Source organism: Mya arenaria, chromosome 16, assembly GCF_026914265.1.
Source record: "Mya arenaria isolate MELC-2E11 chromosome 16, ASM2691426v1".
Taxonomy (NCBI): domain Eukaryota; kingdom Metazoa; phylum Mollusca; class Bivalvia; order Myida; family Myidae; genus Mya; species Mya arenaria.
This window is the reverse complement of record NC_069137.1, coordinates 22168826-22182071: the sequence shown is the minus strand read 5'-3', so window position 1 is coordinate 22182071 and position 13246 is coordinate 22168826. Positions and strand designations below refer to the sequence as shown.

At 32.5% G+C, this 13246-nt stretch overlaps 1 protein-coding gene across 1 annotated transcript in view; it reads right to left on the bottom strand.

Annotated features, from left to right (window-relative positions):
* Positions 1 to 3002: 3002 nt before the first annotated feature.
* The window catches only part of LOC128221881 (CDC42 small effector protein 2-like), a 24290-nt gene continuing 14046 nt past the window's right edge, over positions 3003 to 13246 (bottom strand). The window contains exons 2-5 of the mRNA XM_052930521.1: positions 11808 to 11930; positions 6167 to 6929; positions 4610 to 4714; positions 3003 to 3110 (exon numbers count right to left, since the gene is read on the bottom strand). Of these exons, the coding sequence (XP_052786481.1) occupies positions 3003 to 3110; positions 4610 to 4714; positions 6167 to 6220 (267 nt within the window). The 5' untranslated portion in view covers positions 6221 to 6929; positions 11808 to 11930. The remainder of the gene's footprint in view (positions 3111 to 4609; positions 4715 to 6166; positions 6930 to 11807; positions 11931 to 13246) is intronic.

Here is a 13246-nt window from a genome sequence, read left to right as displayed (position 1 = left end):
ACAATTTATCACTCAATTAATGATCAATTTTGTTGTTTTAAGTACCATTAGTTCAGCTTAATCTGTTATAGTTTTTTTTTAAATTTAATTAATTATAATTAAAATTTCAAAAGTCATGGTGGCTTAACTAAATCCCTGAGAGTCGATAGGCCAAGAAATAAAATAGTTTGTTTCCAATTACACTGCCATAAGAATAGCGTTGGTAGGTCAGATTTTTTTTATTGGGCAAAACTGTATCAGAATGTCATTTTCATAGTCACTTCAAACCATCGCCATAATTTGTCAGGGTCAAGGTCAGATTTTTTTTATTGGGCAAAACTGTATCAGAATGTCATTTTCATAGTCACTTCAAACCATCACCATAATTTGTCAGGTTCAAGGTTAACTAGAACACACTACATAAACAGTAGATTAACAGGCCTTTTCTGTCACTGACATATAAACCATATGTCAGTGATCATGTGAAATAAACTAAAAAGATGATAAACAAAGAGAAAAAAATAATGTCAGGTGGCAATATAAAAATCATGGTTTGGTGAAAGAAATAGTGTTGGTCTGGAATTTGGAAACAATTTTTGTTTTGTTATGCCTTAATTAAACCCATAATTTTTTACAAGGCCTAAAAAATATATATTTTGACCAGGTTACCTGACTTTACCTACGAAAATAGTGCTGACCCTTCAGTTTTTATATTCAGTTGGTAAAAAAAAATGATTTTGTTTTTTTTTAAATTAAGGATATGTTTTAATATGTTTAAAACCTTTAATATATATTTCTTTAACACCATTCTCCAATGATGACAATTACATTCTTACATCAAGCCTAATAAAAAAATAGGATGTTTTTGAAAAGGATATAACCCTAAACCAAACTAGTATTTTTTTGGCCCTATTTGGATAATTATAAAAAAAATGAGAACCTATATGCAAAATTCTTGAAAGTCATTCTTATCTTGTTAAATGTATTGTCCTATCACTTTTCACATTTTAATGGTCTTTATCTTTGAGATTAATTTCGCTTTTTGCTATCAATGACACCATCATCAATCATTTTTCTACATTTGTTGAAATTTATACTTTGTTTATTTCAACTATGAAATCCATATCATTTATTATTTATGTCTGCAAATTATGATAAAGATTGGAGAATCTCGAGCTAGATTGTCCACACATGAAAAACAATATAATTAATGTCTATGAATGCAGATGGGTGAAAAAAGCCTTTAAGAGAACATCTGATGTTATTAATATGTTTACCGTAACTAATATATATCATAATTGTTGATGAATATGCACATTTATAGTATGGCCTTTAAACATTCAAGGATGACTTAGAAGTTTTAAACTGCAAATCATTTATGTTTACATACAATGGGTGGGGTAAGATTTTTACATTTATAACCTTGTTTTGCACATAAAGACAAGTGGGTGGGGTAAGATTTTAACATTTATAACCTTGTTTTGCACATAAAGACAAGTGGGTGGGGTTATTCTTTCCTATCTGTGTATCAGCTCCCGACACACTTGTAAATGGTTTGGATTAATAAACTCTCTATCTCTGTAAGGCCTTATTCTTTTAAATAAACTACACTACAGTGTGAGCTAGTTTCTAAAAGCAATGACTCAGCTATTTTCAAGTGGGTGGGGTTATGTCTCTAAATGATAACACAGCATTCTATTTAAAGCACATTGGAAGGGGGTTGACGGTTTTCATGTGATGACTGCTCAAATACAGTTACAAGTCCTTAAAGCGATGACTCAGAATCGTTTCAGCACAGTCAAAATTGGGTGGGGTAAACTCCCATTCTTTTTAAACACATTGATGTGTAATTTAGCTGATATTTTTTTCTAGGATCACTCCATTAGCATAACTGGGTAGACAAATGTCATAAGACCAACGACTCAGTATCTTTTACCCACATTCAAAGAGGTTGTTTAATTTAGTCTCAATGTCATGACTCAGCATTTTTATACACACTCAGAGAGGGTGGGGTAAAGTGTCTTAGCAGAGACCCAGCTTATTTACACACTCTAAAAGTTGGTTGGGAAAAGTCTTTCAGCGATCATTTTATGATTCAGCAGGAATGTTAGGTGAAGGTCGAATGTTCCAAACATGAAGAGCAAGATGAGGCGTCTTAAGTTGAAGCTACACATTCTGAAAAAATAAAACAGGTTATGATACATGTATGTATGCTGATAGGAAAGTTCTCTTATTAGCAGTTCAAATGCTTGTCATCCAACATATTTTCACTTTACAGTCCTACTGGTTCTTAAGGTGCAATTTGGTTACTTATTCAGTCCATAGGGTAAAGGTACTCACAATACTACACTCAAAAGTGGGTGGGGTAAAGTGTCTCAAGAATGATTCAGCTTTTACACACACACACACACACACACACACACACACAGTGGATGGGGTAAAGTTCCCCGCAATGTCTCAGCTTTTTAACACACACTCTCAGAGTGGGTGGGGTATAGTGTCTCAACAATGACTCAGCTCTTTTACACAAACACTCAGAGTGGCTGGGGTAAAGTGTCTTAGTAATGATGAAATACAGCCCTTTATAGGCACTTAATTTGTAACAAAGTAACGACCAATAGAGAAGTACCGTATTTCCTCACCTATAAGGCGATTAGCATATAAGACAACCCCTTAACTTCATCCAAGAAATCTGGTGTTTTTCATATTGAATTGTTTATAAGATGGGGTAAATTTTTCAAGCAAATCCAGCACTTTAATTTCACCAGTCTGAGTTAATGTTAGAGCTAAACAGTCAAATATCCGCTAAATTGGTTGATTTGCTTGAAGGTAGTGTATGCTGGGGTTTTTTGTTGTTGTTTTTTCACCCAATGAAATAAGACTTTTTAGATGGGAAAAAATACACACCGTAAAAGCAAAGAAAAATTGGGTTGCAGGTATTTTGGGGAGTTGGTTGGGGAGGGCCAAACACACAACTGATTAAATCTTGGCCTAATCTACATAAATTATGAAACCGTACCAACCTATATGTTTCTACGTTGTGGTAAATCTATAACATTAAGATGGATGGCGTTGCTGCTAGTCTCAACGCTATTGCCCTTAGATGACATCTGACCCTGTAAGCTTGACAGCTATAAATAGAAACATGAAAGGATATAAATAGAAATTACATCATTTCTTTAAATAGACATGAAGGGCATTGCTGGTGGTATCTACGTTTATAATTCTCCTTTGATGACATATGACGCTGTAGGCTTGTCAACTATAAATAGAAACATGAAATTATATAAATAGAAATGACATCCGCTTCTTTAAAAAGACATAAATGGCATTGTAGCTGGTTTTTACATTTATAATCTCCCTTTGATGACTTCTGACCCTGTAGCCTTGACAGTTATAAATAGAAACATGAAAAGATATAAATAAAAATGACATCAGTTTCTTTAAACAGACATAAAGGGCATTGCTGCTGTTATCTTCATTAATACATAGAGCTAACGCCAACCTTCATCTATAAGATTACAATGACGATGATGATGATGATGATGATGATGATGATGATGATGATGATGATAATGATAATGATGATAAAGACAACAACACCAATGTTATCACAATGCCACTTTTATTTTCTTTCGAAAAATAGGGCATCGTTAATTGATCAATTAATAGTAATAATATTGCATAATACTTATAAAAGGGCAGTTACAACTATTTACATTGTTGGATGATCTTCCCAACATTATATCTCCTAATCCAACATATCATTAACTAGTTAAGTTTCATTTTAAAAAGACGGATAACTATATATAAACTCATTACATTGGGACATCCCTGTGATCCAGCATACAGTATGTGATGGAAACTCACAAGCTAACCAATTGTAACTATCTATAAAAATTTAGAGTCAACGGAAGACAACTGATATACTCGTACTACTTCATGACCATCATGAAGTTATCCCTCCTAAATTAGCATACAGCATGTGATGGAAATTTTTCTTTATCAACAAATCTTACAGATTCAAAGGGAGGCAACTGCTATACTAACACTATTTGCTGAAACCCCACCCCTGGAGTTATCTCCCATGACCCAACAAACTTCATGTGATGGAAATGGTTCTTATCAACAAATCTTACAGATTCAAAGGGAGACAACTGATATACCCACACTATAGGATGACCCTCAAAAGTTAGCTCCCCTAAACCCGCATACAGCATGAAATGGAAATTTTTCTTTATCAAAAAATCTTACAGAATCAAAGGGAGAAAACTGATGTATTCACACTATTGAATGACCCTCAAAAGTTATCTCCCCTAAACCAGCATACAACATGTAATATAAATTTTTAATTTTCAACAAATCTTACAAATTCAAAGGGAGACAACTGATGTACTCACACTATTGAATGACCCTCAAAAGTTATCTCCCCTAAACCAGCATACAACATGTAATATAAATTTTTAATTTTCAACAAATCTTACAAATTCAAAGGGAGACAACTGATGTACTCACACTATTGAATGACCCTCAAAAGTTATCTCCCCTAAACCAGCATACAACATGTAATATAAATTTTTAACTTTCAACAAATCTTACAAATTCAAAGGGAGACAACTGATATACTCACACTATTGGATGATCCCCGTGAAGTTATGTCCGATGAACCAACATGCGCCGTATGTCGGAAATCCGTTGGCTCTCCAATCATACTTCTATCAATACGTCTCCGCCGCTGTAACATGTATAAAAATGAGATCTCAGAAAGAGATGGACATTATACCATTAATGAGCCTATTAATTAAAAAAATGTTTAAAGTAAACAACATGATTAACAACATGGTCGTTAACTTTTAAAAGTGATTTATCTGATGAGGAGCTCACATATATATAAATATAAATAAGTTAAGCTGAAACAGTTGTCTCAAATTTTGTCAGAAATACACAGATAACATGTGTATCCATTAAACTTTCTCAGAGCAGTAACAATTTGAAAGCTAAAATTGATGAGGTTAAACATAATGTTAACCTTAACAAAATTCTGAACAATCGCCAAATTGTTGCGTTTTTTTTCAAATAGAAAAGGTTTATCTTGCAATAATCACAAAAAACGTAATTATGATTTGCAGCATTCTCCATAATACTGAATGATTAATATGCTTATTATCAAACTGACTTAATATTCCTGTGGTTTCAGATTAATTTCATTTATCAAGTGATAAGGGAATAGAAATCAGCTTGTTTAACCTTGATTTCTATATGCATAAAATATTGCTCAACAAACCAGATAGAATGAAACTGAAACAGGATCTCTTTTTAAATATATATCTGTGCATAGAACATGTCCAAAAAAGGCTCATTGAGCTAATGTTTCTTGTCATCAAATAACCAACTTTAAATAAAGATTCTTGTATCTTGTATAATAAAGATTCTTGTATCTTGTATCTTGTATCATATTAATCAACAATCCAGACTGAATAAAATTGCAATAGGATCTCTTTGCATAAAGATTACATTTTTGTTTTCATAAATAGAAATAAAACTGCATGAGATTTATAAAAAGCTTGCTATTAATTTTTTCAGCAAGAAATACATTTTAAATTTAATACTTGCTTGTTATGTTTATATTTTCAAGTCATTTAATCTTATGCAAACTATTTTTGCACTTTACAGCCTCAATAATGGGCACTTAACAAAGTTTCTTATTAATGATGAAAATGATAAGGATTTTTATGTTTAAACTGTGAGAGAAACAATTAAAGGTAGCCAAGTCCAAACTCTACTATAAACCTTTAAAAATGTAAAATAGTGATAAAAAATGTACACAGTATGTTTGATAACAACCTCAGTTCTAAAGTTGAAAGAAAGTTTCAAAATAAAGCGACAATAATTGGACAAATTTTTAAACATTTAACTCAAAAGGAATATCCAGTCCTATTTTTAGAATTCCTCAAAAAATGTATACACTTCTACCAAATATATTTTGAAATAGATTATTTAGATCTTAGCCAGAAATTGAAAACCACCATATCTTAATTTGGGAATTTTGCTGATTTAGAATCAGATTTTTGCCTTTTTGTGATACTTTATTCACTCGTGTCGCCCAAAAATATTTTTTCGATGTTTTTAAAAAAAAAGAGGTCTTGGTTGCTTTTAACACAAAGTAATACTTGTTATTTATACATACCGGCTGTGGTTGTTCTGTGATGCAACAATTAAAGCAAATCATTCCCATGGCCATTATATAAACCAATCACAGACTGTCTATTTATATCAACCAATCACAGGGTGTCTGTAATTGCAGTCTATTTATATCCACCAATCGGATGTTGTCTCTTTATTTTAAATCCACCAATCACAGTTCAAACTATTCACAGTCTATTTATATCAACCAATTACAAGGTTTCCTTTGAAAAGTCATTAGTTCAAGCTCATTTAATTCCAACAGTTAAAGTTTTGTCTATTTATATCCAATTAAGCACTTTTTCTGAGTTGAACACAATTCTCCTAACATGTAACATTCAACAGTGAATGAAAATGTCAACAAAAAGAGGAATGTTAAACTTTATCACAGATTAAAATAATGTATTTACCCTATGGAAGTACTTTCTAACTATCACAGTAATAAATGACTCTTAATTTAACCAATACAATTTAAACCCTTTTACTTCAGTCTCGAAGTTTGGCTTGTACAACTTTTTTTCCGTTCAACTTTTTTTTTCCGTATTACTTTTTACCCGTACGTCTTTTTTTCCGTACGATTTATATCTGACCAGATTTTATTGAACACAATATTTTGTCCTGTCTTCTTTTTTTGTTTCCGTAAGTTTCATGAATATATCTGAAGGGATTATATTGAACACAAATTTATGGCAACGTTGATGTATAAAACGTCAATTTCCTTTCCAGAATGCACACTGTTCAGAAGGGGAGTATTAATCCTGCGGTAACTGAAACAAACAAACATAATCATGGTAAACACATTAATAAACAATATCTCTTGTGTATGAAAAACGATCAAATGATATAAATTAATTATATCGTTACAGATAAAAAGAAAAACACAAGGTTTCTTGGGAATGAAATATGATAAAACAACATAATTTAATCAATTCAGACATTCACTGAGATTTCTTTCATATAAACCAAATATTGATGAAATAAAAATCATTATTTTGCTTAAGCTAATAAAAACAAAAAAAATAACAATGTTTGTTTTGAATCAAAAACAATAAAAAGGATATGATTATTTTTTCGAACAATATTTTCATTGTATGAATACGGATAAACTTAATTAATAACAAACGAAAAACAAAGGTACTTGTGAATTAAAATTGATATAGTGAGTGATATGATTGAAATTCATGCAATGATAAAATAAATTGTTTGAATTTCAGCCAAAATTTGTATAAATAATGATAAAAAAAACTAATCCAACTACCACGATGATTTAAACTATTTTTTTATTTCTTAAAAAATTAAATAAAACACACAAAAACTCTTATACCAGAAGTGCTTAGTAAATAAAATAAGGAATTAATGAAATTGATAAAAAAACAACACAATTTTGCGAATTTAGACAGGATCTTTAGATTTTCTTGTAAAAACTGTAGCTTTCACAGACTTTCAATATCTGAATCAATTCCAGAAATACTTCATAACAAAATCCACCTAAAAAAAATTTAATTCCAATTAGCGCTTCCCAGAAACAGAACTGATTGATTACAGTTTTTCTGTGTACTGCTCTCGGATTGATTTTGTCTTACACTAGCTTAAACTTGGCATTTAAATTCAAACATATCTGAAAAGTAATTCCTTTTGTTATATAATATTATAATTGTGATCACTTCTATAAATATAAAACATGTCAAAATCACATGCTTAGGACGACAATCACCAGAACAATGCTTGTTATGATACAAATCACTTCTAAAAATAATTAAGATATTGATCTGAGTCACATGCTAAAGTGCTGACAGTAAAACTTTGAATTTGAAATAAATATTTAATTTCCTAGTGAAAGGCAGATTTGTGTCTGATTAGCTTGTTTGTAAATTTTAAAGACAATTTATCCCTTAAGATGGGGTTTCCTCAGATATTAAATCAAATAAAAATAATGTGTACATCTCAAGTAAAACTTATTGTTTTTGAGTTTAAATTACTGATCACATTTATTTCTCTAGAACTTGTTTTCTTATGAGAACTAACAAAACATTTACATCAACATATTCTTTTGAAAAGAAATGAGAGTGGCCTAGTGGTATAGGTGTACACCTCATACCCCAGAGGCTGTGGGTTCAAACCCCCTCAGGGTGAGAGTGGCCTAGAGGTATAGGTATCCACATCTCACCCCAGAGGTTGTGGGGTAGTTCCCCATCCAGGTGTGAATGGGCTAGTGGTCTAGGAGTCCACCTTTCACCCCAGAGGTTGTGGGTTCAAACCCTATCAGAGTGAAAGAGGCCTAGTGGTATAGGTGTCCACCTCTCACCCCAGAGGTTGTGGGGTAGTTCCCCATCCAGGTGTGAATGGGCTAGTGGTCTAGGTGTCCACCTTTCACCCCAGAGGTTGTGGGTTCAAACCCCATCATGGTGAGGGTGGCCTAGTGGTATAGGTGTCCACCTTTCACCCCAGAGGTTGTGGGTTCAAACCCCACCAGGGTGAGAGTGGCCTAGTGGTATAGGTGTCCACCTCTCACCCAAAAAGGTTGTGGGTTAATTCCCCACAAGGGTAAGAGTGGCCTAGTGGTAAAGGTGTCCACCTCTCACCCCAGAGGTTGTGGGTTCAAACCCCACCAGGGTGAGAGTGGCCTAGTGGTATAGGTGTCCACCTCTCACCCAAGAGATTGTGGGTTCAAACCCCACCAGGGTAAGAGTGGCCTAGTGGTATAGGTGTCCACATCTTACCCCGGAGATTGTGGGTTCAAACCCCATCAGCCTCAGCCTATTGGTCGGCCTATATGCATGCCAATCATAAAATCACTGAGGTTCTAATCTTGAAAATAAATTTAATCTAAGTTGCTTCATAAATATTTCAGAGATTAATTCATTTTTGGAACCAGTAAGAACTTGCAATCTTCCTGATACATCAGGATTCCTTGAAAAACAGAAAGCGCTAAACTTCAAAGTGAGGAAAATTTCTTAGAAGAAACATGTGACATACCTTTTTAATTGTTTAAATAAATTGGGTTTTAACTGAATTTTAAGGAAAAATATGGTTGTCATATACAGTCAAAACCTGTTAGCTCGATATCCCAGGTACCGGCCAAAAAAACTTCGACCCACGTGAATATCGAGCCAAGCGAGAATGCTTACAATTAGTAAAACAAAATTGGTCCTAACATCCAGTTCGAGCCAACGAGGAAATTGAGCCAAGCGATATCGAGTCTACAGGTTTTGACAGCATGTGAAACCTTTGAAAAGGCATTTTTTTCCAATCTGAAGAGTTCATTGCCTGTTTGCATTGAACATTAAGGGAAATTAAATAGTAGTGTCTTACCTATCAGTGTGGATAGAGAAACTTATCAGTTTGATAGTAAAAAATATTTTCCTTACGAACTGATCAACATTTTTTTTATTGGTTAAAGGGACTTAATCCCATTATAAATTGTCAGACATTGAAATCATTATTTGAGTGTGAAATGTAAACAAAATAATTGTTTCAATGATAACACATTGTCAAAAATTCAATTTAGAGCGCTATTGTTAATATTTCAAAATGTGACATAAAAATTGATTTATTTGGCAGAAAACCGTTAAAATAACGCTATTAAAATTGAATTGTTTTTGGCTTAGATTGACAAAATTGTGTTTTGAATTGAGTATTCGTCAAAAGTAAGAAAATAACTCAATTAAAACAAAGTTTGGAAAAATAGTTCCCAACATAGGAAAAATAGTTCCCAACAAATAGTTCCCAACATAGGAAAAATAGTTCCCAACAAATAGTTCCCAACATAGGAAAAATAGTTCCCAACAAATAGTTCCCAACATAGGAAAAATAGTTCCCAACATATCTGTGTGTTTGTCCCTTTAAAAATGAATTTTGTGATGGAAATATTGAATAATAATAATAGCAAAATGTACTTATCATGCAATCAGTCAATAAAATCATGTTCACATTGTCATTTTCCACCAACAGACACATTTGTACCCACCCAGAAGCAGTTTTGATCAGTAGGTTTTCAGCACTTCACAGAAAGTTTTTGGCTAACTTAATGTTAAAAAAAGCCTAGAAAATTTCTTGCCAACATATCTGTGTGTTTGTCCCTTTAAAACCGGATTTTGTGATGGAAATATTTTCCTTATTGAAATGCACCGGTTTACAACTTACAGGAAAGTTCTCCTTATCAACAAAATGAAGCAGTTTCCTGTCCGTTATCTTGAAAGTATACATAGATCGAAACATCACTTCTATTCGTAAGTGGACTTAAAAATAAAATCATGTTCACAATGTCATTAAAATTTTCCACCAAAAGGCAGTCAGTTTGTGCACGTCAAGAAGCAATTCTGAACAGTAAGTTTTCAGCACTTTCAAAGATATTTGTCTGTAACTGCCCTGGTCTTGTGAGCTTCATTTGAAAGCTGTAGTTTGATTTGTCAGATGATGTAAAATCAATGCAAACTCAAAATCTATGGATGCATTGCTGGTGTAAGAGCCTGCTTTTTTAGTACCGGGTACGTAGTTCGTTTATGATGATAAGGCCTAAAAAAATAAATTGTTTGGTTAGGGTAACATCCTTTTCAAAAATAGGTAGGATAGGTAGGCTTTATATAAGAATGTTATTTTCAACATTGGAGAATAGTGTTAAAGTTATCTTCTGTATAAGCATTTAAGGTTTATTTAGTTTTTTTTCTTTCATTTTTTTGTTTTTTTTTAGTTTTTCATTTTTTTTTTTCAAATTGACTATAAAACTGGTAGGTAGGATCGGGTTACCCGAACCAAATGTATTTTTTTTGTAGGCCTAAAACAAAGTATATGCCAAATTACTAATTACTGTAGTAAGTTTCTTTTAATGTGGGAAGTCGCACAAATGGCAAGGCTTTAGATGTTACATTCAATTTGACATTCACTTGTCCAATTTGGGTGAAATTAAACCCATGATCATACAGTGCATCAAATACTTAAAATGCTAAGTTAATTCGCACAATGTGTCAAAACAGGGCTTCTAAAAACCCAGCAATTTACCGGACTGGACCGATTCCGACATTGTCGGAACCAATTTCATTACATTCATTTGATTTGTTAAAAAGATTTTCTACTTTAAATAAAATATAAAGTCTTATATGATGAATTTAATACAACTACAATGTAACTTAGTTTAAACTAATTTCTCTTGCTCAATTTTGACGAACAGCCAACTGCTTATAAAATCATGCTCGAGTATTTGCTCCATTTTTAGAGACCATAAAAAGGAGGCTCAAACCCACAACCTCTTTGTTGAGAGGCAGACACCTATATATCACTAGACCTGACCCACACCCTTAAAAAATCCCAATGTTTTCATTTTTCGGAAATTTAAACTTGAACAATATATCATTGGAACAAGGTTAACATATGATAATTCAGAGAACTTGATTTTATTTTATAAATTGAACATACTGTACATAAAATCCTGGTGCAGGTGCCTTTTAGAAATCAGTGAAAAACTAAACAAAAACAGATATGTAAATTCACCTAAATCCCTGTGCAGTATTTGTTTTTATAGGTTAAACAGTTTTTTCTCTGTTTTTTTCAGTGATTGGTAACCATGGAAACCACTTCAACTTTTTGATAATATTTACTAAGAATTAAGTGAAAATTTATGGAAGTATCAATTTCTACTTTAAACTTACCTTAAATCCCAAGACAGGCCCCTTTTTCCAGGTTAAAGCAGTGTAAATCTCTGGTTTTTACAGTCTTTGGTTACCATGGAAACACTTCCCAAGATGTTCCCAGTTGCATGTTTATCACCAGATCTGAAAAAAATATGAAAAATCAGTTAAATAGCTACCTTCTAGTAATTATGATGGTTATCAGGGATCAGAATAGCTGATGAATCTCCAAGGCCAAGGAATAATATACTATTAAATCCTTTGCTTATCATCCGCATTCAAGGACACCATTGGGCAAATAAATGTTATAAGTTACAGGGTTAGTAGGTGACTGGCTATATGGAGATTCCACAAATAGACGCCATTTTAGTACAATATAAAGATAAGTGACCCAAAATGGAAAAATATCAGGTCACAATTTTGTTTAAGTTAACAATATTGTTAACGTCATTGTTGTTAACTTTTAAAGCTGCACTCTCACAGATTCACCATTTTTACAACTTTTTTATTTATTGTCTTGGAAAGAGCAAATTTTTGCGTAAATATCTGCAAACCAATGATATATCATTGCTGACAAAAAATCAGATCGTAGATTTTCATATTTCCGTTCGAAAATTAATGTTTTATGGTTTAAACCATTACTAACAGTTTAAGAAAAATGCATAAAACATCAATTTTTGAACTTAAATATAAGTTTTTGTCAGCTGGTTTCCATGGATTTTCGCAAAAAATGGCTCGTTCCAAGACAAAAAAATAAAAAAGTTGTTAAAACGTTCAATCTGTGAGAGTGCAGCTTTAAAGGTTAAACATTTTATGATGTGCTGATACAATTTAAGTTAAACAAGTCAGTTGTCAATAGCCATATAAGTTAGTGCCTTATTGATCACATGTGTGCCGATATAACTTTCAGAGTATTTAAGATTTGAAAGTTAACAATGATCCTGTTAACAACATTGCTAACTTTGACAACGTCCTGAACAATCGGCCCAATATTGTAGCAGTCAATGTATTCATAATTGGTGCGATATAACAACTGATTAAAAAAATGTTTCATTTTAGAACTAAAGCAGTGCATCAATTAACGGCAAATTTTGCATCAAGCAGTCATTGAAATTAAGACTTTTGGATGAACAAGCCTGAATTCTTATAACATTGCTTGGCACCTGAAATTTGTTAACAATCCCTGCAATAGTTGTATAAAATTCAGAATTTGAGCAAGCCTGGAAGACATTTTTGGAGTGCGCTCGCGTGCATGTGTTAATTTCGACCACTGTGCTAAAGGTTGTAAAACGTGTCAAACTTATATAACACCTTAATTAGTACCGCAATTGTAAATCTTTAAGAAACAAATAATTCATCTAATGTCCTTACATAAACAGGAACTTCCAGTTTTCCTTATATTATCTTTTATCTTAAGTATCAATCTCCATCGATAAGCAGAAATTTCACAGGTTTTTCCA